The 26,811-nt window shown below is 37.2% G+C and overlaps 5 protein-coding genes across 16 annotated transcripts in view; 1 reads left to right on the top strand and 4 right to left on the bottom strand.

The window, feature by feature from the left end:
* LOC105174376 (glutathione S-transferase L3-like) lies at positions 148-2,708 on the top strand. Its single transcript, XM_011096454.2, has 10 exons — positions 148-305; positions 434-508; positions 655-715; positions 880-966; positions 1,307-1,405; positions 1,476-1,578; positions 1,659-1,735; positions 1,913-2,020; positions 2,226-2,306; positions 2,403-2,708. The coding sequence occupies exons 1-10, from the start codon at positions 295-297 to the stop codon at positions 2,412-2,414; spliced, it is 714 nt and encodes a 237-aa protein (XP_011094756.1). The 5' UTR covers positions 148-294; the 3' UTR covers positions 2,415-2,708.
* Positions 2,773-5,976, bottom strand: LOC105174377 (probable serine/threonine-protein kinase PBL7). Its single transcript, XM_011096455.2, has 5 exons — positions 5,648-5,976; positions 4,789-4,955; positions 4,483-4,672; positions 4,002-4,393; positions 2,773-3,412 (listed from the first exon to the last, which is right to left on the bottom strand). The coding sequence occupies exons 1-5, from the start codon at positions 5,727-5,729 to the stop codon at positions 3,089-3,091; spliced, it is 1,155 nt and encodes a 384-aa protein (XP_011094757.1). The 5' UTR covers positions 5,730-5,976; the 3' UTR covers positions 2,773-3,088.
* On the bottom strand, positions 7,994-11,763 carry LOC105174375 (WRKY transcription factor 44-like). 4 transcript variants are annotated; one of them, XM_011096452.2, is made up of 7 exons: positions 11,748-11,763; positions 11,336-11,497; positions 10,437-10,671; positions 10,212-10,343; positions 9,345-10,033; positions 9,000-9,158; positions 7,994-8,479 (listed from the first exon to the last, which is right to left on the bottom strand). In XM_011096452.2, the coding sequence occupies exons 3-7, from the start codon at positions 10,641-10,643 to the stop codon at positions 8,308-8,310; spliced, it is 1,359 nt and encodes a 452-aa protein (XP_011094754.1). In that variant the 5' UTR covers positions 10,644-10,671; positions 11,336-11,497; positions 11,748-11,763; the 3' UTR covers positions 7,994-8,307. The 4 variants fall into 4 exon arrangements, with proteins under 4 accessions (XP_011094754.1, XP_020553423.1, XP_011094753.1 ...); XM_020697764.1 differs by lacking the exon at positions 11,748-11,763 and adding an exon at positions 11,605-11,624; XM_011096451.2 differs by lacking the exon at positions 11,748-11,763 and having other exon boundaries at positions 11,336-11,578.
* Positions 14,698-21,742, bottom strand: LOC105174372 (two-component response regulator-like APRR3). 9 transcript variants are annotated; one of them, XM_011096450.2, is made up of 11 exons: positions 21,450-21,742; positions 21,263-21,310; positions 20,874-20,958; positions 20,297-20,792; positions 18,888-19,049; positions 18,674-18,807; positions 17,907-18,059; positions 17,608-17,788; positions 17,248-17,527; positions 16,340-17,117; positions 14,698-15,069 (listed from the first exon to the last, which is right to left on the bottom strand). In XM_011096450.2, exons 4-11 carry the CDS (start codon positions 20,619-20,621, stop codon positions 14,962-14,964), a joined length of 2,121 nt encoding a protein of 706 aa, XP_011094752.1. In that variant the 5' UTR covers positions 20,622-20,792; positions 20,874-20,958; positions 21,263-21,310; positions 21,450-21,742; the 3' UTR covers positions 14,698-14,961. The 9 variants fall into 9 exon arrangements, with proteins under 9 accessions (XP_011094752.1, XP_020553420.1, XP_020553415.1 ...); XM_020697761.1 differs by having other exon boundaries at positions 20,297-20,779; positions 20,896-20,958; XM_020697756.1 differs by lacking the exon at positions 21,263-21,310.
* LOC105174371 (adenylate kinase-like) overlaps positions 23,706-26,811 on the bottom strand; it is a 3,820-nt gene continuing 714 nt past the window's right edge. The window contains exons 2-5 of the mRNA XM_011096449.2: positions 26,710-26,811; positions 26,134-26,274; positions 24,426-24,698; positions 23,706-24,162 (exon numbers count right to left, since the gene is read on the bottom strand). The exon at positions 26,710-26,811 is cut by the window's right edge and continues 7 nt beyond it. Of these exons, the coding sequence (XP_011094751.1) occupies positions 24,019-24,162; positions 24,426-24,698; positions 26,134-26,274; positions 26,710-26,811 (660 nt within the window). The 3' untranslated portion in view covers positions 23,706-24,018. The remainder of the gene's footprint in view (positions 24,163-24,425; positions 24,699-26,133; positions 26,275-26,709) is intronic.

The raw sequence follows: 26,811 nt of genomic DNA, 5'->3' as shown, positions 1-26,811 counted from the left end.
AAAATCCAAATATAATGCTTCAACCATTTATTAATGGATCAAATCATTGATCTAATATACCGTCTACTCTCACTAAAATAATAAATAAATAAATATAAAGTTAGAACATTAACGTCAAATTTTGATTGGCCGATGCTTTGACTTTCTGTAGGAGAAAATGTGGGATTCTCAACGTGAAATTTTTAATTTGAAAAAAAGTTTAGATTAGGACATGAAGTTAGTTGAGAGTTGAGACTGCGAGTATCCTCACACGAGAAACTACCTACTCACCTCCAGCTTCGATTGCCGACAACCATGGCTGCCTTGTAAGAACAAGAACTCCAACTATCTTGGAATAATCTTTTCATGTTTCGAGAAGATTGTTTAGTCTTACACTTAAAATTCTTTCTGATGATTTTGGCCCATCATAATTCTTACTATGTGGAAAATATAGCAACGTCCAAGAAGTTCTTCCTCCAACATTGGATTCGACTGCTGATCCACCACCAATCTTTGATGGAACCACTAGGTATTCAGCCCACCCACCGCTTCCTGCATTTATGTCTGTCGGTGCAAAGATTGGAGCTAGTGTGTGTGAAATGATTGGTTTTAGCATATGGTTTATGTTTCTTCGTATGATCTCGAAATATTAATGATGGGTTTTGTTTGTTGAAGGTTGTATCTGAATTACGAGTGCCCTTTTTGCCAGCGTGTCTGGATTGTCAGGAATTACAAGGTATGTTGATTGCTTCTTTTCAAGCTTTGATTTTCAAATATGTAGTGACCTTTTCAAGCTTTGATTCCCAGCAGATATGGACTTTTGAGGAGAACAGAATATATTTCTGTAGTAGTTTGAACGGATGATTACTGATCTTTTAATTTCTCTTGCTTACTCATCAGGGTTTACAAGACAAGATCAAATTGGTTGCTGTGCACCTTCAGGACAAACCTGCTTGGTATAAGGAAAAACTATATCCTGAAAATAAGGTATTTTACCTTATATTTTAGTCTCCATCCAGTATCCAGATGACTACTTGTCCTTGAGCAAAAACTCTTAGTCAATGATAGAGTGTTGGATAGTATTGTGTTTAGACTTTACGGGTTGAACTACAAAAACATCTGTAGATATGACTAGTGGCACACAAGATCAATTTGCATGTTCTTGAAATGTGTTGTCTTCATGGTATTCTCGAACTCTTGTTGCCAGATGAATTTCTGTCTTAGGAGTTGCGATATGCAGTCTAAGACAGTGAAACTGTTGTCTTGATGCTTTAGATCTTAATGAATAACACTCAGTTGCGTTCAACTATCATATCCTATTCTGTAGGTGCCTGCACTGGAGCACAACGGCAAAGTCATTGGAGAAAGCTTAGATTTGATAAAATACATAGACTCTAACTTCGAGGGACCTGCTCTTTTACCTGATGTAAGAACAACCTTTTCTGCTGCTCTATTTGTAGAACTGTTGGTAATATTGTGATGTTACTCTACTGCAGGATCCCACCAAACAGAAGTTTGCTGAAGAGATGATAGCCTACTCGGACACATTCATGAAAAATGTGTTGACATCATTCAAAGGAGACCCTGTGAAAGAAGCTGGTGAGACTTTCAGAAATTTTCACCTTCTGATGTGCTATATGGTTTTCTTCGCATTACCAGTGTTTATTTTGATATATTAGGTGGTGAATTCGATTACTTGGAGACATCACTACAAAAGTTTGATGACAGCCCATTCTTCCTTGGTCAATTCAGTCAGGTAAGTCAATTTTCACCTACGGGAGCAGACTGATAAACCTGCCTGGTCGGAAGAAGACCAAACAGAAAACTCTTGCTTTGGTATAAAACTAGAGACCGTGTGCCTCTGTGCATGTGTGTGTGCATCCCCTGTTTTAATTGTCGTTGCACTGATTTATGCTCATATTGGTGCGTTCAGGTTGATGCTGCTTATGCTCCATTTATTGAAAGGTTTCAGATCTTTCTACAAGAAGTGTTCAACTATGACATAACATCCGGCAGGCCAAATCTGGCTGCATATCTGGAGGTCTTTGTAATCTGATCCTCTATAGTTGATTAATTATATGATGCTTGTGCTGTTGAAAAGAGTTGCATTCACTGTTTATATACGCCACGTGTGAGGACCATCTTCCTTTTGTTAAGAAAAAACCGTCTGTGGCCGAGAGTGGATCATCTTATCACCACATTCTATTTATATTCGTGGAGTTTGAAAAGAGTTCATGGTTACGCAGGAACTGAACAAGATTGATGCTTATAAGCAAACAAAATGTGATCCTAAATTTCTCGTTCAGTTGTACAAAACCCGTTTCATGGTAGTATTTCTAACATTTACAACTCACTCTGTTATTATCTTCACTGAGATGAATGTAAATGAAATTGCTCAACTATTGCACCTTTCCCTTTTGCAGGCCTCAAGCTAAATCAGTTGCTCATATCTGAAACAATTTGGGTCGTCGTGTGAGATTATAGTGCGTTGTCAACTGGTTGGTTTAGTGAGAGACTCCATGTAACTGAGTGTGCTGTTATTTGCAACTAAGTCATACATTTGATGAACTTTACAATGAACATAAGTCTGTATCACTGTATTCTCCTTGTTCCCTATGACATTGGGGCAAACTGGTGCTAGAGAAGCCAAGTAAGGAATGAGGTCTATGAACTCTGCAATTCCTGCAGAAGCTGAACGTTCAAACAGTAGCGCCAACAATCACTGTAAACATTGGTGTTGTTTAATGTTCTCATCAGCTTTATTCACTAAACTGTCTCAGCTATCAAATTATGTAACATCAATCACTCATTATACACCAGCCTTTTTGCTGTTTAGTATACAGGCATATATATCTACATACATCCTATAACTGTACAAAACCAGCCACGAAGAATGACCCCAGATACGCTATTCTACTGAACGACACAAAACATATACCTGAAAAATGATAGATGATTTTGAAACTGCAGTAACACCAAATAATCCTAGTAACAGCACAAAGGGGGAAGTGTAGACAATATTAATCCGTGTGGAATTAGCAGTTCTTGAAGCAACCATAATTTTCACAACAGAATTTCCGAGGAAATGATGCAAAGAATAGCTTAAACCTCAGTACGGTCGTTTGGTTTGTTCTCTTTCAGATCCACTGCCACCATTTCTTCTCTTATCGGCATCTCCTTTCGTTCTAGGTGGAGTACCAGGTCCCCAGCGCGAGCTCTGGATGGGATGTGTTTCAGTGTCGTATTTCTGCGAGGCCAGATATGTGAGAGCTGTGACAACATCCGCAATCATGGGACGTAAGTTAGGTTGCTCCTGAACGCACATTGCTGCAACAGCAAGAGCTTGGTAGAGTCCCCTTGGTGGATATTGACCTTGGAGTGCAGGATCTGCAATCTGTGAGAATTTTCTCCTGTCCTTGAATAACGGTCTTGCCTGGTAAAAAAAAGAAGCAAATTGTAGAAACTTAGCAGAATAACAACTGTATTTCCTTTCATTAAAACCACTGTATCAAGTATCTTAATCAGATGTTAGAAGTATTATTGTGACAGGCCTAATAGGAATAATGAGGACACTATACCTGCGGGGTCAAAAGGGTGCCAAATAAATTGATGGAAGTCAAGTAACAAGTAGACATAGAAGGCTGTGGGGCAACTACCAGCTAACAGAAATGTTGAATTAAGAGTACTAAGGATACAATAGTTATAAGAGAAAAATAAGACCATTGTTTTATGTTGCCAAGAGACCGATTTTAGTATTCCGACTTATAAGCCAACACGGCCTTCTTCTGGCAACCCCAATAATTTTAGGAAAAGCACAACTTCCTTTTCTTGACAAGCAAATCATATTTTTATGTAGGTTTTCTGAACAAAGTTCTTGCAAATCAAATATGCTCTCTGTATATACTCTTACAGACTGACTTATCTTAAAAAGTCGGTCTAAACCTGAAACATGGTAACAACATAACAAAATAACTTTAGCTACAACAGAAAATGATTCAATAACCAGTGGAGCCGGATCTTACCCACAGAACCAGATTGTGCTCCCCACCAGTTTTTGAGTTGTCAACTGCTTTCCTGCCTGAAATAATCTCCAGAAGAACAACCCCAAAGCTATAAACATCTGATTTCAGAGTCAGCTGCCCCGTCATTGCATACTCCGGTGCACAATATCCATATGTACCCATAACCCTTGTTGATACATGTGTGTTATCCCCAACAGGCCCAAGCTTGGCCAAGCCAAAATCAGATAGCTTTGGATGATACCCCTCGCCGAGCAAAATATTAGAGCATTTTAAATCACGATAAATAACAGGAGGGCTAGCTTTATCGTGTAAATACTCCAATCCTTTTGCTGCTCCAGCAGCAATTTTCATCCTTGTGTTCCAATCAAGTTGTTTGTTACCAGGCATGGGATCTGCAAAAACAAGAATTAGGTTCAAACCATCAGCAATATGATAACAGTTCCGAATAATTGAGCAACAGAAAAGTGATTATGCAGCATACCATGAAGGTGGTCCTCCAACGACCCCAACGGCATATACTCATAAACCAGAAGTCTTTGATCTCCATCAGCACAATATCCAATTAGATTAACAAGGTTAGGATGGTGTAGTAGACTCAACATCAACACTTCAACAAGAAATTCTCTGTTCCCCTGCAGGCCGTTTCGATCAAGTTGCTTGATCGCAACAACCTGATAAATATATTTAATTAACATTCGAGCTGCAAACAAAATCAATTCTGAAGAAAAAGGGAGCAGAACAAAAGTACTCAACTAGATAAGGCAACCAAAATAATAAATTAACATACTTGACTGGAGGCCTCCAGCTGTCCTTTATACACTCTACCAAAACCTCCTTCCCCCAAGAGACACTCACGACGAAAATTTCTTGTGGCGGCTGCCATTTCACGGAAAGTGAAAGTCTTGGCTGCAATTTTGTTGGATGATCCATCTTTAGGGGCGTCTTTGAATTTACCTGAAGACAGAAGGCGTAGAGTTAACAGAAATATTACAACTGATAATAAGCAAGATAAGACACACACAAACACACACAGAGTTAGAAAAGGGTGTTAAGCCAGTCAGTTCTCTTCCAGAAAACATAACTCAAATAAGTATAGCAAAAGCATAAAAGGCATGGGAAAATTTCTATGTTGTAAGAGTTAAGAACTCATTTTCGTGTTCAATTACAAAGTAAGGAGTTGGTGCGTTAAAAGTCAAGAGGATGTATGAGCCATCTTGAGATCCACATCAAATTTTCAAATACTGAGCTCACCAGAAAAACGTCATCGCTTGTATGGTTAAATCAAAACTAGTCAACCAAGCAAGGAAGATTTCCCAAGACACCTCAAATTCGCAAAGAAAAACAGAGAAGAAGATTACTGATAGGCCAATACATAATATGGGAGTAGTACAAAGAAAGCACAAGGTTTTAACTCACAAAAAACCCATCAAGAATTAATTCTAACCATGTTCATCAAGAAAACCAAGTATTAACTCAACCCCATAGCCCTTTAAATTCCGCACAAGCAACACAAAACTGTATGAAAGTGAAACAGAAGCTGAACACCCACATAATCATCTAAATTCAGTCAAGCTGACAGATTATCAGAGCAAACCCCATATTTTCAAACAAGAATCGATCTTTCACCAAGACAGAGATCAAGTAACCTGAAGTGGGTTGGATTGGATCAAGGGACTCGTTCTTCTTCCTCATCTTTTTTGACTGTCCTGAGCATGGGAACCATCCCATTTGCTCTCCCTCACTCTCTCACAACACAGACAAGAAGGAAGCCTTTTGCTCTGGCTGAGGGGTAGAGCCTCTCCGTGGCGTTAACCGAGAGAGCGGGAGCAGCAGCACCGCTACAGAGAGGAAAGTAATCAGTGTCAACAGTGTGTGTTAATCCTGCAAATTGATGGGGTGATGAATGAGATGATAAGAAGAAAGGCCATTCACAGTGCACTATTTCTGGAATTTTAACAAAAATATAATCAATTTTTACGACTTATTTACAATTTACGATGATTAAATATGGTGGGGAGTGAGTTGTACAAATCTCTGTCTCTGACTTGTCTTCCATTCTCCTTTATACTTTGATCACAGATTTTAACATAACGATTTTTATACATTCTACTCAAACACAAGTAACGATTATTGAGAAAATTTTGATTCAAATCGAATTTTGTTCTGAATTAATTATGTTAATATAAAATATATAATATTTTTATTTTATAATTAATGTCTAATTTCAAAAAAAAAATCAATCAAATAATAGACTTATTTTCTAATTAATTTAATTTTATCGAAGCTTGAGTGAGAATTTTCCCATATAATTCTACACCCACAACTCTTTCAACAATATAAGTTTTGAGACATTTATCCCCCTTACCTTTATTATTTTACCATTTTATTCTCAAAATTAATTTAATGCACTTCATCACAACATTTTACTACTCAATGCTTTTGTATTTTTTTCTTGGTAGTTGTCGACATTGCAAATATTATGTTTTTACTACAAATATTATTAATTATAAAGAAGAAATAAGCTCAAGAATTATTTATGTAGTAATATATAGTATTCGAAGCTCGTTGCCTCGAGAACGATAAACATAATTTGAGGAAATAAAGTAATTTTAAATTACTTTTTTAAAAGTAAAGTGGTAAAATGATGAAATTTGAGGTGAGGGAGAGCAGCTTTCTGACATCATGATGAGTTATTTCTCAGGGGTGAAGTACTTTTAACATCATGATTCATGACCACATTTTGAATCAAACGTTGGATTTTATGTCTAGTGTGGTTGAATTATGGATGTAGTAATTCTTCAAGTTGTAATAATAGTAAAGATAATTCTTGACATGCTTTTCTCCAAAGTTCACTTTCAATTATCAACCCTGGTGCTGTAATCTGTCCCAGCAACAGTACCGTGATCGAGCACTTCATAAATCCTGCAGCTAACGACTTCCTTTCAGGCAATTATTCTCATTTTTCCTGTCCTAAATGGTCAAAATTGCCAACTGATCAAAAATTAAAGTTATTGTCCTAAGTTTTTTTTTTTTTTTTCCGCTACAAATGTCCTTATTCTATATTGTATGAAACTAATTGTGTTTGAAACAGGAACAAAGATTTAAATTCCTCTCGACAAATATGATTTTGAGCATTTGAATCAGTCTAATTGACAAGAATTTCCCTTATAATTCAGCTCATTTAGCATTAGACCAACAAATGTCTGAGTAGCCTTTGTTGTTCCTTATGGCATTATTAAGGGAGTTGACTTTATTATTAGTGCTAGGCCTCTAAGTGTCATAAATGCTGTGCACATACAAAAAGAATGTGAAGCTAAAGAAGAGGGGGAGAATAAGGGAGGAAATTAGTATAATTTGGACAAGTTCATTTGAAAATGTCAACTAGAAATCAACCATTTTTGCCCCTTGTACAAGTTTCCAACCACAAATCTTTTTTTTTTTTTTCTCTTTCTTGGCTTGATATGGGTTAGGACAAATGAATATTATCGTGCTTTGTGGGATAAGACAACTTATCCAATTACACTAAATTAATTTCTTTCCTAAGTCACAATGTTTGATCGATAAGGTGTAACTCAATTAGTAAAATTGAGGTTTTTTAATTTTAAAATCATGGGCCAACTTTACCAACATGTGAAATGTTATTCTATTTTTATATTAAGTGTTGATTAGATATCGTTGTGTGATACAAATGATTAGTTCGAAAATGTAAGAATTACTGCAGTGGATTAGTCAAGATTCAAGAACAGAGAAATTTGGACATGAGAGGCTGATTCTAGTAGCTTTGGTCTGCTGCTACTAGATATGTTTGTGCTATTATACTACACGGTTGACAGCATTTTTCTCTAATCAATGAACAGATTTGTAAGCGATCTGGTTTTGTACTTGAGCTAACAATGACATCTGCAATGGGAATATATACCCTCCACTTGACATAGAATTGTAAGTCTCCAATTCCTGTCACAACTCATTAATATCCTGTTACAAGATAGACGTTGGCGCGTGAAGCTTGAGTTTTATTGAATTAGACGGATCGAAAGAGTATAGTATAGTTCCCCTGTATGTTGAAATGTGATATCAAACAAGAGGCAAAAGAACGATCCCAGTTTATGATCACAGAGTCTACAAGCATTAGGTTGAATTAGCTTGAGTGATGCATTGTTCAGCGTTTGGACAAAAACTGATCCCAGAATTATACATCAGGATGAATATACGTAATGCTTCTTAGTTAAAGCTTCTAGTACTCTCAGAAGGAGTTGTGCAGAATTTGATGAGCATCATAATCTGGTTGTCATCTGTTTCCAGGGATTCATGGTTTGTTCTTAGTACTTGCCTTGGAGGCCTCTGCATTTGTATGTTTGATTGGCATGCTGTGGTTGTGTCTGCCTTCGTATGTTGTTATGAAAGTGCCTGGATCTTCTGATGTTCTCTCAACGTACTTCCTCACATTGCACTTGGGACTGGTGCATCTGTAGTAACTCCTGCACAGAAAATCAAACCGTTGTGGGAGAAATACAAGTAAAGCCTTAGAATAATTCAATGCAATGCAATGAACATCTAAGTTTGCTAGGAGACGGTAGCAGTCCGATGTCCTCATAACTTCACTTATTTTATCTTACGTGCGGTGATGAGAATGAGAAGATAAACAATTAAAATTGACCATGACGCTCAGTTTTAGATGAGGTGATGATATTGTTACTTTATTATAAGATGGATTACAATGTATATAATATTTGGTCAAAATTTCAGTGATCTTGCTGGCAAGAAATATTCTCGACCTTTCACATTAGAGAGGTGCAGTTCCGTCTGTGCAATACATTGCACGTGAATGGTCAAAAGAAGGAACGAGAAGATATAAGATTTACTGAACAGGCAAATCGAATGGACAAGCACGTCCACTAGTTTATATGGCCTCCTTAGTAAAGTGAAATTCTATAGCATACGCATATGTAACTCCACATCTATTTTTTGAGTGGGTCAACCGAGAAAATTAATACTAACCTTGGGTATGGATTACCCTTCACAACTTTCTGGCCATACTTCCTCCAGCGAAATCCATCCCCTACTATATCCGAATCAGTATTGTTCTGGACAACAATTTGAGGCTCAGATGAGGGTTCCCCCACCTTGCTTGCTTTGCTCAATTGGTTCCCACGTTTTCTGTAAACAATAAACAACTACTTGAAAAGGCTAATGTTTTTAAATCACACCTTAAAATCTAATCTTCTGGTTATACGTGTCGTCTAACAGAACTCCACAGTCACTTAAAAACCTCATTAGCAATCTTATAACCACGCAATGAAAGAAATCTTCCTTCCCATTGCTAGGGAAAAAGAAAACACTTACGTTCTTTTTCTTCCGAAATCATGACCTTCTTCTGCCTCCAAAGGTTCACTTACTTCTTGACATTCCCCGCTCAGTCCTAGAGAATTATTGGAAGTCGAGAAACTGGCATTGCAGGTTGCAGCTGTAACAAGGTCATTGATTGGTGGAGCAGCACCAGAAAAAGTTGACTGGGCAGATGATTCAATATCATTCTCGCTCTTTAATTGACCTTTAATTCTTTCTGCCTGTTCATTTTGAGTGGCAGTATTTGCAGGTTCTTGCGCATCTCCATCCAGCGGGTTGTGATTAAGAGGCTGAGGCTTTGGGTGGTTATGCTCACCCTTGTAGACTATCTCTGCAATCTGACCGTCTAGCTTTTTTTCTACCTTCTTTTTCACTGGACAATTTGGGTGTGTACACTTGTAGTAACTTCGAGGATACTCGCTTCCTTTAACCTGTTTCTGTCCATATTTCCTCCAACTGTGCCCATCATAAGAAGGCCGATCCCCATTATTTGGGACTGGAAGTGACATGGATTTGTTGCCATCTTCAGAATTTTCTCGTATAGCATTTGCGTTTTGTTCCGAATGCAGAGCAAAAGTTTGATAGAGATCTGATGTGGGGTCAGTTTGGCGCTTGACTTGGTTTGGTGATTGAATAGGGGCGCCAGCCTCGGCATTTTCTGTTGAAGAACTAATACCTTGACCCCCCTGGTAAATAGAAAAGATTAACATCTAGATTCCACGACACAATCAGCGCAAACATTTCGTAGATCGTTTCCTGAAAGGGTTCTACAGATGTAGTAAATTACCAAATTCTTGAAACATCAAATGTATGGGAGTTTCACATAATTTATCACTGTTTAATATATGAACATTGCAGACTAACCAAATTTGCCAAGAGAGAAACAGTTCTCTTTGAGACGAGCTTAGCTATTGGTTTGTATACCACAGTGGATGTGAGTTTAGATTCTGGGACCTTTTCTGATTTATTGCAAGCTGCAGAACCGAATACCTCAGCCTGGAATCGTCAGATGCCAAAACAATAAGAAAAATACAAATACCAGAAGTTCAAAGATTATGTTAGATAAGTAGAGTTTGAGAAAATAGCCACCCCAACTAAGTCTCTCCTGCAGACGGGCTTAAACCGCACTGTCCTTGGTTTTATGACGGCCACTGCAGTTTCAGAAAAAGCAGCAGGGGGAGAAGCATTAACTGCATCAGCAAGAAGCTCTGAGAAGGATTTCAAATTTGAAAAGCCAGGTCTACAAGCAACTGGTTTCACTATTACAATTTTCTCCGTCTCTTTTATTCCCGTCATAGCTCTAACAACCGCTAAGAGTCTCCTTCTGCAAAATATAACATCATAAGTTGGTTTTCCACACATCAGGTGTCTTCCAACATTTAGATCTTAAACAAGAATCATACTCCCATCATCTTAACAAAAAAAATGGCTAACATGGTAACATGTTTACACTTTTGTTAAACTCTCGTTTCATAAAATTAACGAGCCAGCATCCACCACTCGCCACAGGCAAAACAATAATCAAATTGCTATCGACTTCCAAACAAGCATATTCGCCACAAATATCATCTGTTACTGACAAAAAATTCGCTTTGCAACTAAGTTGATATCAAAACATTCGCTTACATAATGTCGAGATGTCACCTTCCTAAGGGCAACGCTCAGTGTCTTGATTACTTAACATTAGGGCCTTACTGGATAGATAACACAACATCCATCCCCAACCCCTTCACAAATGACTTGTTTTACTCTTAACATTTCTGTCAGTATGAGCAACCAACTTACTTAGGCAATTTGGATTATCCTCTCCACTAATACTTTCTCAGACGAGCAAAATCATCAGCAACACTGAAACAAACACATACACACAGCAGCAGAATTCCAAGAATCTAACAAATCCAAACAGCCCTCATAACCAAGAATCATCCTTAGAACTTCACGGGCATAACAAGCCATAAGAAAGCAAGAGAATTGAAGAAGGGACTTACAAGTAAATACTAAGAACCCATCTGCATCCATTTTCATATCAAGAAGCTGATACACTGATTAAGCTTCAAGATGAAACCTTTTCCCTTCCCCCCCTTCTCTCTTTCAGCGTCAAAAGCTTCAACACAAAGCCCATCCACCACCACAAATCATCAACCTAAAAACTGAGAAACCAACAAAAGAATAAGTAAACAACAATACATCCTATTTCTGTAGGGTTAAAGAACGTGAAAAGTAAAAAAGAATGAAAAACGTAGAGACAAAGCTGTACATAATTGGATATTTCCCTGGATTTCCTCTCACATTTCATTTCTTCTTTTTTTTTTTCCCTTTAAAATAAATAAAAAATACAAAATTGTCCTTTTCCAAGAACAGGCGATTGCGGGGTGGTTGAGAAAGTTTGAGCCAACTAACCATCTCCGTCGGCTTTGACACTCCCGGCCACTGAAATTCTTTAGTAGATTTCGTTAGACTTAGACCTTTTTGTTTGGGTTTGACCTTTACACTCAACTATACATTTTTTGTATTAGATTTGGGATTAATTACAGTTAGAACCTCAAAAAAATATAAAATTACACTTTACTTCAAATAAATTTTAAAATTATATTTACACATCCATAAAAAAATTTTTGTTTACACATAATCTGTTTTCGTTAGAATTTAGACAGAAAATAATGATATCAACAAAAAAAAATTGCATAAAATTTTTAAATTTTACTTCTTATTTAATATTCTTATGTATATTTTTATATGTATAAGAGGATAAATATAATATATATATAGATTGAGATTAATAATATTATAGTTCTTCCACTCATAATTATATAATTATTACATGGCCATATTAAATGAGGAATTAAATTAAAATTTATACATTTTTTTTTTTTTACTAACATCGACATTTCAAACCATAATAAAGAGGGTCAAGTATAAATGGTGAATTTTGAAAGAGGGAATAAATATAATTTAAAATTTTGATTTTAAAAAAATATAATTTTATATTTTTAAAAAGAATCAAAATGTAATTTATGCTTAAATTTATGAGCGTTGATTTGCTGGTAGCTTTGGGCCCAAAATGGTATAAAAATATATGAAGGAGAATGGGCAAAAGAGCCCCAAAATGTGGTTGGGATTGGGGGACCTCATATCTGTAGATTTTGAGTGTGTGTTAGGCTATTGAGACTTGAGATGGTTACTAACCCGACCAATCACACACATAAAACCCCACTCACTAAATTTAAACAGACAAGTTTTGTACAAATTCCTTCTACAATTCTAGTATGGGTCAAATGTTTCCCACCTACTTGTTGTCTGCTGCACCTTAATAATGTCAGAGCAACCAGCATTATTTTTAGGTAATTATAAGTATTTATATGTCACGAATTTTTGTGTGTATCTCAATATATATAAAATAGTGGTTATTGTCCTAAAATTTTAAATCTCAATATTTGTCCCTTTAAAGGGACTCATGCAGTTGCTCTAAACATTGCATTAATTTTTTTAATAAATTACAATGATTTTTTTTAAAAATTTAACATAATTATAAATATTTATTTATTTTTTAAAAATTTATCAGTACCCATTAAAACTTAATGAAATTATGTAATCATTGAATTGAATACTAAAATTATCAAATTTGTCTTTGCTGTATTTTTTTTTTTAAAAAAAAATGGACAAGGTGAATGAATTTTTTTTTAAAAAATTATATAAACAAATCCATAAAAAATATGTAATTATAATGTATAGTCCATAATCTATTTTTATCAAGTTAAATACAAAACGAAAAGAAAAATACGAATGAATTGAGCTCATTTTTGAATGACTGTTAAGATTATAGAATACTAATAATGTTTAAATAATAAAAAGTATTTGTAATTATATTAAATTTGAGAAGAGGTGATTGTAATTTATGTCAGATGTGTTTGAAAGGAATATTTTGTTTCTAGGAGGAGGAGGAATTGAAGAGATGAATGTAATATGGAGATGATAGGTAATTTAACAAATAACATGTGATTGCATTGTATTTGAGTGGGGGGGAGGGGGGCCCTATACCCCCATCCCCATGCCCATATTACTGATATTTATGCCCAATCAGACTGTCGGTTGCAAATTCAACCCAAAAGAATGGTAGTTGAAACTTTACAGCTCACGTGCTAACCCCACCCCCCACTAAAATGTTTTGGACCTAATGAAGTATGAATTGGGCTGGGCCTATAGTGATATGGGCTTCAACAGTCCGAGACCCAACCCAAGCAAGCCCTGTTCCTAATTCTCAACGACAACACTACAGCCGCTTCTTTCTATTTGTGTCTAAGAATGGTGGGCGCTTTTTCAGCGCCTCTCACCAAAAACCCAATCTCAACCACAACAGATTACAATTTACAACTACAAACCGTATCTCCTATCCTCTCCTTCCCTTAATCCCTCACATTTTACACGTGATGTAATGATACACACGTTTATCTCCTCCCCCCTCCCTCTCTCTCTCTCTCTCCTCACTTCTGAAACGTCGTTCATATCTATACTCAGATTAAGCAACCATGCATGCATGGACGCACAAGAAGATAGATCAGCCACCGCCTTTCACAATTAGCGCCACCTCACGTGTCTGGCTGCCAGCCACTGCGGAGCAAACTGCAAACAGATAATTCTCCAGTTATACAACCTGTAATTATGAGCGATCTGGACTTTATTCTTCTACTCTGAAACGCTGCACACTGACCGATCAATGCCTGGAGTCCACTGGGATCAAATACTTCGTTTATCTGAAAACATCATCCAGGTAACTCTAAATTAAATTCTCTTTTAATGAAATCAGAATTATATTGAAACAATTGCTCGGCAAGCATGCTAGCTTTTTCCCTTCACTATTGATAACAGATCTGTTTATGTTTGAACGGTTTAATTCTCCAACTATTGTTCTTCTTAATTACAAACTTAGGACTTGATGGGATCAGTGAAAACACATTTATATCTGCTGCCGCATCTTTATTGCTTTTTTCTGAGTCCATCATGCCTATGACTTAAACTCCTTCAGGAAGAATTCGAAATATGACCCCACGTATATATACATGCGGGCGTGTGTGTGTGTAGACATCACAGAGACACACTTACACATTTATATAACCAGAAAAATAGCGTAATGCAAATGAGAGCGTCATTAGTCCTGACAAGGAAGAAAGTGGCTCCCTGAAGAGATCTTTCTAGACAATTCTTGAGCATTTGCTTCCATTTTACTGAATAGTATTATTTTTTCTTTCCTTCAATTTCTAGGATAAGTTAGGGGTCTAAGCCTGATTACAAGTTAAGCTGTTGAGGATAAGGGAAGTAAACTTATTGGAGTCGAAAAAAACGCAAAAAGAAGTTTAGACAAAGTCAGTTCCAATAAGACCTTTACGGTCCATCACAAGAAGTTCAGATTGAAAAGTTTGCACTGCAGAAGGAAACTCTTCAAACCCAATAGTAGAACGTTTCATGCCTACACAACCGTGCGTTGATACGCTAGGACTCGATGGAAATACTATAACAATCATCAAATAAATCATCATGTACTTGAATCCTACTCCTGCATTAACAACAGTTTCTATCTCAAAGAAAAGATGAGGGCATTAGCCAAAGAGTGATTGAACTATTCATCTCCACTTCTTGCCGAACTGTCGGTCCCTGTTTGCTTTACAAATTGTCCTCGAACACGGGGCCTTTGTTCTGCTAGTTTCTTTCTGTTCTGATATCGTACCTAAACCAAAAAGATAGTAGTAACAATAACAATAATAATTGTAAGAGACATCCATGGCAGTATAAAGGTTTACAAAAGAAAAAAGAGAAAGTATCACAATAGATCAAAAGAAAGAATCCTACTTCCATAGTTAAAGAACCAGCTGATCTGGAAGGAATCTAAAACAATAAGACGCAATGACAAAGGAAAAAGATTACAAATTCAAGTTACATGTTAAATTGTCCAAGTGGCAATCTGATGTCAACGTTCAATAGAGAAAAGTACTTCGCCAAAAAAGAATGAAATTGGAATCTTGTTGCATGCTGAGGCATAATAAACCTTGGAAGAGGAAACAATCTAGTCATGCATCTTTATATACTTTCATTTACGTGAAGTCTCTTAGTCACTCAAAAGTACACCATGCCTCTATATGGAACCTGATAAAACATCATCTATATCCTTTTCACTTTTAACCAACGCCAGTCAGAAAAGCAAGCAAGTGCTGACTGTACTATTCACTAAATGGCAACATACAACCATGTCCGTGTGTAACTTGATTGCAAATAACTACCCTCAATAGCTACAAACAGATCACTTCTGTAGCAACCACCACCTCCAAAACTACATGGAGTTATTGGCTTACCACCACCAGAAAAACCTTAATACTCCAAACATGCTTAGGGAAACAATACTGTTCAGATGTACCAAGTACCAAATCCTTCTTTCCCCCAGATAAAAATTGGGTCTGGCGGCTAGCCTTGTCCATCCTCCTTTGCACGACAGGCATACAACATCTCGATAACTGACAACCATAATAGCATGCAAAGACTGAAACCTTGTCTGGTCTATCAGTAACCAAACAAATTTTTAAGGACTCCCAATATCCAACCATAGAAATTTTAGCAAAAGTCTTCATTAAATTTAAGCAAATTTATGCAAATAAGAAAAATATGCTCAGGAAAACCAATGGAAAAAGAGTAATCTGAATCTAGAAAGCACAGGAGAAGCTACCTAAATACTTTACTTGCAATACCACAACCTTCCACAATCTCTCTCATGATGAAGTAAGGAAAATACAAGATAGATGTTCGTGGGTAAAGTAATAAATATTAGAGTCGCTCGACCAGGTGTGTATGAAACAACCTAGTCACCAGGTAACCTGCCAAGAAAACCTTGATATCTTAATTTAGGGAAATATTTTGAGCTTTATTTAGTGTCACATCAAAAGCTTACAGTTCCACAATAAAACAGAAAATCACAAATTTGAAGGGCTTGTAAACAAATTTATTACCTTTTTCTTGAAGCATCTTTCCTTCCTCTTTTGACGGAACTTGATCAAGGCAGCTTCCCGTTGTGCAAGTTTATTCTCATCTACTCTATTTCCACTACCACTGCCACTAGCATCTCCACTTCCACTTTTCCCACCTTGACCATCACTCTCTGCATTATTCCCGACAGCATTAACGGCAGTGCTGCTTCCATTCTGTCCATTACTTCCATGGTTACTTCCAGAGGCACTTCTGTTCAAACTATAGTTCCTGGGGTTGCCATCCATTGGTCCACCTAAAACATTTGTTGATCCACAATGTGGAGCATCTACAACCAACTTCTTTGAGGATGACTCATCAATGTTGGATGAAGGCTGATTTTCCAAGTTCTGGAAATGATGGTGATGATGATGATAATTTTGGTGATGAGTGTGCTGAATTTGGATATCCTGGTGTGATCCTCTTCCTGGGCATAAGTCAGTTGATTGCATGCCATTAGGCAGAAGACTGACTTGTTGACTGTATCTAAGGTCATTTTTTACAGGTCTGAAAGCAGAAGGATGTAAACCATTAATTGCTGATGTCGCTTCAGACTTATCTTTAGGAAGCTTATTAGTGCTTGAACCCATATCTATGTTATTGCTGACTCCATTTGAACTTTGATATACAATATGGTCAACTGAATAAACTTGCATATCACCAACTGACTCTCTCTTTGCAACTTCAATACTGTTGTCAAGTACGGAACAGCTACCAGTGATCCCGTTAGGAGCTTTGAAAATATTTGTGGATGTATTATACCTGCATCATGAGAATAAAACAAACAAAATTGATGATGATGATATCAATCCTAATAATGGAATACTCTTTTTCAGCACGAACAAGAAAAACAAAGAAACTCTAGATTATCTGTTTTTCTCTTCTTTCACACCTTGAAAAGGCTGATTGCTCAGAACGACGCAAGACATAACGATCATCTGGAACAGATCTCCCCGTGTCCTGCACTCCTCTTAGTCTCTTTAAGCTAAGTTCAACGTTTGGCTCTTTACAACTATCAGTTGCATTATTGCAAAATTCCAATTTATTCGCCAATTCTCGAGTAGATTCAAATTCTCTACTAGTTGGTTTCGTTTGCCCCTCAGGATTTTCAGACTTAGGTTCCACATTTTTATGTACAATTGTCTCCAAGTCATTGCCCTTTTCAGCATCATCTGTAGATTAAATTTGCATTGTTAATCAGGTAAAAGAAAAGAAAAAGAATAAAGCCAAAAATTAGTCGCCCATTTAATACCAGGTCGTTTTTGTGCATGGCCTTCCTTTGCTGCAATAAGTTGCTCCTTTTTGTTGTCCGAATGCTCAGCATTTGACCGAATAACTTGGGCACAGGTGCTGTCTTGACACTCAGCTACTTGATCCATTGGTGACAAAGCTTGAGAGCTGTCAACTTCTACAGCTTGCTTTGTCCAAGAGCTCTGTAAAGTAGTGAGAATTAACATTGTGTCTAGACAAAACCTCATTATTAGCAGGCATGTGAATATAAACAAATTGCATAGCTCGTCTAGGTGAAACAAAAAAGGAGAAGTGTATAACCTGTGCGCCACTCCCATCATCACTTCCATCTCCAACATTTATGCCATTACTCGCATCATTTTCACCATCATCACTAGCACTGTTGCCTGAACTACCTTTTGATTTCACAGATTTTTGAGTTTGTGTACCACTCTCACTCCCGCTTCCACTAGACTGAAGAGCATATGGTATCGAAAGAAAAAATGAGTGCCTAGTAGAAGCTAAAATAAACTTGTCTCATCATAGTTCATATTGAAGCAAACAAAATAATTTACAAATGATCCATGTAAATATAGTTTTTCCATCCAAGAGAACCAGGAAATAAGTTTGTGGTCTAAAATGCCAAGTTTATGTAAAAGAGGTCCCTACAGTGAAGTCTTTGCTTCTTTGCTCAGTCAAGAAGACACCATCTCCGTAGCATACATTGGTGTTCAAAGATTTCTCCTATCGTTTTCCATTCATTTTGACCATTAATCAGTATATGATACACAATTTATTACGACTGGAGAACAAAGAAACCAATCATGACTGAGGCTGCTCACACTCCCGGTTTTCCGAGCTAGATATTTTCATTGTTTTTCCAAGAAAAGAAAAATAAAAAATAGTATTAGTGGTGAACACGAAGTAATATGTTTGTCCAATCAACTTTGAGGTGAATGCTGATGTAATTCAGGAGACGATGTCCTGCATGTCATGGCTTTGGCCTTTCGACAATCATGTTTGCACACTTTTACCACATATGCAAGTTCCCAGTTCAACAATACTGCAGAGGAAGTTACGTGACTCACGCTGTGACATCTCCTCCATACATGCTGCCAAAGGTTCTTGAGCTCGTTCTTTCTTATAGGTTTAACCAAGAAGTCAACTGCACCTTTGGACAGACACTTAAAGACTAAACCCATTGAATCATGAGATGACATCACTGCAGAAATCTCAAACAGTGTCAGAGTTAGCGGTACCTATTATGTTGCAATAAAAGTGTCCAAGAGGGTAATGACTCACTAATCACAGGAATATTCTTGCGAGTTTTGTGGCTCATAATCTTGCACAGAAGACCTATTCCGGATATACAAGGCATTACTACCTCAGTTAAGACAATGTCAACATGATTGGTTAAATCTTCTAAAACCTTCCATGCTTGCAGTCCATTAGCTGCCTCTAGTACTGCATTGAACAGTTGACTGAAATTAGATGCATCGAACCAAATATAATCAACACAAATAATCCAATAAAAAGTTCCTAAACTAGATTAACTTCATAAGATGAATACATCAGCTCAATCTGGGAGAAGATGATTACAAGATACTAAAACAAAGATCATACAGGACCACAAAAATAAGGTCCAAGTTATTATCCGATTCAGTTATTTGGCTTCTTGGGTGTAACTTAGAAGTTGGAGCTCTGTACTTAATCAGGTTACCACCGCCATGCATCAATTTCTACAAGCATTTTATGGTTGAATGTAAAATAAAAAATTTCTAGCTTTTCAGACGGCAATGCTTTAGGGATGCTGGAAATTCTGTTTTTTCCCTATGCAGTGCAGTAAGTGGTCCAATTTATAGCCTCAGGACAGCATTTCACTGATCACTGCCATGAAAGTATAAGCTTGCATGTTTCAGCCAAGATCCTTGAGAAAGGCTGCCTTTCACAGATGAAAACAACCTCTGGAAGCATAGCCAGAATTCCCCAGCAATGACACGGTAAATGTTGCTGAAAAATAACGATCATGTAACACTGGTGAGGGGTTATGTTGGTCAGATCCAGAGAAAGGTTTAAGAAACTTCACCATATGCCGCCCATCATAAGGTTCTTAGGTTTGCCAATCAAAGGCATTAATATTACAAGGGTCGATGTCCATCATGCATAACTTTCAACTTGGAAGCATGTATACCAGTAACAAGTTGAGACTAATCAGACCACTACAACATACTAAAGCAATAGCTTTGAGATTCTCTCTACAAATCACATCCATTTGGATACTGGAGAAGAAGACAACAAACTATGGGAATAAGAATGAACCTAGATATAGCATTCGACACCTAAACATGCAAAAAGATCAATAACGTCTATGTGGGATTTAGAATATCAACCTGTTCTTTCAATGACAATAACAGTACTGAGGGTTTGCACAATTTGATTTCTTAAACTTCTCTGAATGCATTAAGGTCTCAACCTACATTTCTTGTACTAAATAGTTCCTGAACTTCCACCTGGTCACATTATAATTTTGATTTTCATAAGAAGAAATACTATGAAAACCTGGTGTTAACTGACCACAATGGAATCATGGATAATTTACTGGTGATTTGCGATCATGTTTCAATCTTTATCCAAGCACAAAATTCATTTATACTTTCTCACTGGAAACCATTAAGCCATATTTTCATTTAACATAGCAAAAAGTTGGCTACCTTCATAATTGCAATTTCGGAGCAAAGCAGTCACAACATGGCGTGTAGAATCATCGTTCTCCACAAGCAAGACCCGAATAGATCTCACGTGAAGAAACCTCTCCCAACAAACCACTGACCCCAGAGTCTGTTGTTGCTGCTGCTGCACTTGCAAAATGGTCGGACCTTGCAACCCACTAGTAGCTCCATGCTTTTCAGATTGATTGGCTGCATCAACATTCAACACACTGACTGGATTTGAACTCTGTCTCTCACCCAAAACTCCCTCTTCAATGCCCTTGTCCTCATCTGGCGACTCTTTTTCTCCGTTTGCATCAATAGTCATCGAAACACTCCCTGCCAAACCAGATCTAAAACAATGGTGATGAGGAGGCCAGGCGCACAGTAATCCTTCTTCTCACAAAACCTTTGATAAACCTTCGTCAAAGAAAACAAACAGCGCATAGCTAATAGTAATAGCTTCTTTCTTCAGGAACCCAAATCCTATAAAACCATCCTAGTCCAACAAGAAAATCATCAAACAATGAACAGAGCAACACAAAATACATAAGCAAAATTAGTTAAACAACTCTTTTACTTTCACCACGGTAAAACCGAACCAAACCGTTGTCAGCCTGTTCAATAATTACTCCTCGATTCCCTTCCAGTGCTCACATCATACCCTGTACCCAACACAACGGAGCATCAGTCAGCAAACCATCCACACTCCAAACCCTAATCTTATACTTCTTTAGCCAATCACAAAATACAGCATTAACATTAACAAGTTCACCAAAACAAATCATACATATTCATCAAAAAACCAATCATGGCGTTCATTATCCACCAAAAATAAATTAAAAAAAATAAATAAAAAAGAGAGAAAATCTCCTAACGATAAACAACACAAAAAACAAACAACTTGTGAGCAAAGTGAGATGATTTCTACTTATACTCAACAAAAGATTCATCAACAAGTAACATTACTTTCAGCGCCAATCCAAATCTACAAGTCAAAGTTGCTCAAAATTCCACCTACAAAGAAATGGAACAAAGAAACAGAGCAAAAACCCAAATAAATCGCAGCTATACAGAAACAACACATCCAAAATAAAATGAAATAACCCGAGATTAGGGTTTCGATTAAGATTTAGATAAGGCTTATCGTGTATACTTTTTTTCTAGGGGTTCTAAGTTCTTTCCTTCTCTGCTTTTGAGAAAATACAGGGAATAAAGGGTTGAAGAGGTTATTTTCGAATGCTTCGGGGGACAATGACGTGTACAATTTGCAGGCTCCGAGGACGACACGTAGGTTCGGAGACACCCACGTAGCTTCGGGGATGCTGACGTGTGTGGATGACGCGGACAAAATCTAAAGGCGAGAGCTCTGGGGCTTTGGTCCAAATCAAAACAGATTCGGAGCCTCAAATCGGGGGGACACGTGTTCGATTTCGCCGAAAATATCTCGATTCTACCGGCAGGGGAACGTCGTTATAACGGTTTCCCGCTCTCCGCTCCTAGGAATAGCTTTGGACCTTGACGGCGTTAAGTTTTGTTCTGATTTGACGGAATTGGCCCCTGAAACATGAAAAGACATAAATGCCCCTAATCAAAACTGGTTATCCCGGGTACAGTATTCCAATTTCCACGTGGTTAGGCAGAAAATTCGGGAAATTGATTATTAAAAAACAAAAAAAAGGGAAGTGATCTGCTGTAGTAGGGAACACCCTAACATACTGTGATGTTTCCACACGAGGAAAAAAAAGAAGTTATAACTTAGTTTTAATTACTTCTTTTATACATTTAAAATTAGAATTAAAAAAATTCAAATTAATTCGCATCTTAATTCTTTTCATTTTTCGTTGAAGAAAAAATAGTTGAATTTGTTGCACAACTCCTAAATTATAATGTGCCAAGTATGGGAAACGCATCGTGCAATGATTCAACAATTATTTATAGTAAGTAAAATGGATAATTAGGAAAGACGTGATTTGATATCCACCTTAATATAGTGCCAAATACGGCTCTCTCTTTGTAATTAGAGTTTACTCAAATTGTAGGGATTAGCTTCTGAGCTGGTATAGCTTAGTCCATTGATTAAGATTAAAGTTTCAAAAATAAGTTAAAAATTATGGGTTCGAATTCTATTGTACGTATGGATATTGATTTTATTTAATACAAGTTTATTGCAATGTGTATTTATTTCGTTTTTTTAAATTTATTCTAATTTCTGAGTCTATTGATTGAATTCCCAACAAGTATTTCTTCCTTTTTAGGTTATATTTTGATTGATGGATTTCAAATTCCTAATAACAAATTCTTGTATTTGTCGGCATAATTCTCAATTTAAAGATTTTGAAATGCTTTAACTTTTTCCTTGAATATTGATGGATTTTAAACTCTTATAATATAGAGTCATTTAAAATCCTTTCATTAAATCTAAATCCATCAATCGAAATGCATGCTTAGATGGTTTAAACGAATGTAGGTAGTGTAAGTTTGGCCAACTTGACGGTTTTGGCTAACACTTCCAAAGAATAGGAGAAATAAGCATACACGAATACGGATTCAGAGCAACTTTCCTTTTTTTTTTCCTCCCTAAGCTTGCAAATGAAACGAAAGACCACATCACAAGAATACATGTTTACCAACCTAAGGACGGACAATGGTTAGGGTCTCATCAGATCATATCAAACAAGACAATAGACGAAAAGGATCGCGTGACTGTAATCCAGAACCCCTTAATGAAATGATCAAGAAATACTTAAAGAGGGTGAGAATCTATTGGTCTTACTTGTGTTCTGGAGATCATCAAATGCTGCACGAGAATGGCTTACAAGGTTTCTTTCTGCATTGTATGCTGCTGATGAGAAGCCGAGAATCGGTCTACCGATATGCTGCAAACAGGAAGGCTAAGAACAGTTTGATCTTATAGAATGAGGAAGAGCTGCTGTGTTACTGTTGTTAGATGACTGGAGTGTGTCTGATGCTGAGATATTGGGAATGGGAAGTGGAGGGCAGAATTCAGAAGTAGGTTTCTTCCAAGGAGCAGTGTGACAAAGGATGCTTATAGTTAGCTATTTGATGCATGTGGATACCTAACTCCTGCTTTTGCGTTTTGACAGCCTGAAAGTAAGATGTAAAATGCTAGGTTCGTTATCATTGACAAATTCACATATTTACCCAACAAAGTAGCTGCAATACACACCCGGGGTCATACCAAACGGATCCTGTTTCAGTGAGATCCGGAATTGAAATAAGCTGTGGTCTTTACGGAATAGCAATGGCTCCTCTGTTGTTATATCTATGGAATAACTTGTTGTCAGTCCAAGTTATTGCTAGATCTTTTGGTAACACATGTGCAAGTGCAAATACGAACATAACTTAATGCGATGAAGTACATCGTAATAGAAGCAGTAGTCAAACTCGATTTACATCAAACCAGAAACACTGGAAATGAAAGAATGCAATGAGGGGCGTCTTGCCACTTGTAATTGTTGTTGAAGTTTATTACACTTGAATTAAGCCAAAAATGAATCTTAGTTCACGCCCACTCGTATAGTATTACAAAAAAATTCTTCCACTAAGAAATACAGAGGTGCAATAAGCAAGTCATCGGAATTAACACTCAGAATTTTTTTTGTTATTTTCCCATAAGGAGAAAAAAACGAAATAAATTAAGAAAGTTATGGTTTCTGCAAAACTTAGAAGCATGCGACGGACATGTGAGCAACATTCACAATCTATGCAGTGGCACACTGTTTATCCTCATTCTCGTCGAGGTTGAGTGCTTCCAGCAGCTTTGGCCAGGACTCCGGGATACCTCCAGGCAAATCAAATTCCAGCAATTTCCCATGACTGCGATAATATCCTTCCACTGGCTGGCTCTGTTTCAGTGGAGAAGAAATGAAAAGATATTTGAATTAACCAAAGTGACCTTTTTTCTGAATGCTTAAATTGACAGATAATTAATCTCTACAGTGTATATCAATAAATAAGTATCAGCAGCACTAATATAACAAAACTTTCACTTAAAATTCATAGAAGACAACCCAACATTATTCCTTTGACCCCGACAACCAACATACAGGACCAAACATAGAAGAGAGGTGGGGAACCGGCAGGGCCGGGCGAGGGCTCCTAGTGGTACCTTTTCGTTATATATCCGCAGCCTTTCTTTTACAATAGGTTCGGTATCATCAGAGCGAGTAATGAGCTTTGAAACACACTCAGAAGGAGGAAGGAGTGGGGCCATACTTATCTCGGGATTCCCATTTTCACCCTTGACATTAATCGATGCCACATTGAAGTTCTTTCCACATTGGCTGCAAATTCTTCTTCCAAGGCATTTCTCCAGTAGTACATTTTCTGGGAGCTTGAGATTAACCACTAGATCTATGTCAGTTACTTCATCCAATATTTCCTGCATATTATTAAACAACATAAACTATCAGAGTATGGGAAAGTGCAAGTTACTCATTAGTCATACCCACTAGGCATTTCAGGAAACAACAGAAAAAAGAGAATGGGAAGTAAACGTAACCTCAGAAGTAACGTGGTTTGCGACCACACAGTGATAGTAATTAAAATTCACATAAAAGCGGATAACTCTAACAGAATTCCAGTGAATGTGATAAAACTAATTGAAATATTGGTCACATGGGTAATTCCAGGACCGAACATGAATTAACCAGAGAGTACTATGCAAGAAATTCATGTCTTAAAGTCATTTCAATTTTCTATAAGTGCCAACTTGTTCAAACTCAAGTTGGGCAAGTGAACCAAACCACCTCAGAACCAGTATGGATAGGCTTGGTAAAGCCCGGGCCATGACCTGCCTATCACTGTTCAAAGGTGGGCCCGGACAGTCAAGTTGATTGTTGGAGAACACAAATCTGCCCATCAGCATCAGCAAACAGAGAAATTAATCCACAAGGTAGCTGCTGTGGAAATTTTAAATGCTACAGCGGTGCTGGTCCTCAGCCAGGCTTTACCAGACCAATCCTCAGCCAGATCGACCCATTTGCAACTTGAACTGCTACTTTAGTTTCAGTGGAACATGTAATTTATAAATGGCATGAGATGAATAAGAACTTTAGCCTAGACAATTCCAGATGACAAGCTCCGTCCACTGCCTAGCAAGCACCTATGGTCAGATGGTTACACAGAGCAAAATGTTTTAAGATCCTCCCATTAACCATTACTCAATGATCCTGTTCCTGTTTAAGTTGTCTTTCTTTCAAATAGTAGCGAAGTAATATACTTATCTACATATTCAAATAGGTAAATTATAAATTGAATGATAAGCATAGTACATAATCACCTCAGATTTTAAAATGCCTTATAGCCATGGCACCTATGAGAGTACTCATGACAACTATGGTTTGACCCCCACGTATTACCTACTGAAAAGACTTATCTGTATTAGATGATAAATTGCACATGCACATGTAACAAAACATTTATGGAAGCGAATAATCATTCATCTTATGTTATTATGTGAGACCAACAGGGGACACAAATTAAGACAAGCACTCATCTTCTCACCATTAGCAACTGAGATGAACTGAAAAACAAAACATTTAAGGGACGATCTGATGATAATGTAATAGCATTGGTAACTGCTAATACCCTTTCCTTTTCCCTTAAAACATGGAGAACCACTCAATACAAAGTAGGAGCTAAAAAAAGTGCAAGAAAGCAAATTCCAGATTTATGTTGGGAGCAGGAAGATGAGGCTTCCGTTGTAGTGTCGTTCTCTTGTAAAGCTGTAACCTTTACATTTATAATACCTCAGAAAAGTCTTATACTAGAACACTCTTTTCTGTAATAGTTTCCAAATAGAAAAATTTACTTACTGCTTGCCGTACGGTACGAGGAAACCCATCAAGTATAAATCCAGATTCCCCTTTGGCTTCTCCCATCTCAAGCCTCTTTGAAAGTAAATTTATAATTATCTCATCAGATACCAATTTACCCTGGTTCACAATCTCTGTGAGCTGCAATAAAGGAAACTAGAATCAGTAAGGCAACGTCAAAAGAGCATAAAAACACCTCAAACTCATCCATAATCAAAACTATAACTCAGCCCGCCAGCCCATTTTGGTAAGAGAATTCGTCACATCGTTGATTTACCTCTCTATATCTCCAAGCATGAACTCGCGTGCACAAGAAACTGAAATAAAATTTTCACATTTTCCATCAACAAATGCATGCTCGTATTTCGGTTAAGCAAATGAAACGCATTCAAAACAACCTAGAGAGATTGGAGTCAACATAATCCTCACTCACTATCCCACACCAACTAAACCAAAGACTTCAAATCAACAGGAATCACAAAGAATTCTATTCAAACTCGTTCACAGTTTCAGCGATTCCACTTCTACAAGCTCACTTCTTCAAATCAAAACACAATCAATGTAAGGATGACCTACCTGTTTCGATAGTGGACCAGAAGACGATAGCTCTTCCCGAACGAGATCGCCTGTGGCAATGTGCGGAACGCCGAGGAGAGCTGAGAGCCGACTGGCGTACGT

This window comes from Sesamum indicum, linkage group LG11, assembly GCF_000512975.1.
Source record: "Sesamum indicum cultivar Zhongzhi No. 13 linkage group LG11, S_indicum_v1.0, whole genome shotgun sequence".
In the NCBI taxonomy this organism is placed as follows: domain Eukaryota; kingdom Viridiplantae; phylum Streptophyta; class Magnoliopsida; order Lamiales; family Pedaliaceae; genus Sesamum; species Sesamum indicum.
The sequence above is the reverse complement of the archived record's forward strand: the minus strand, read 5'-3'. Positions and strand labels throughout refer to the sequence as shown.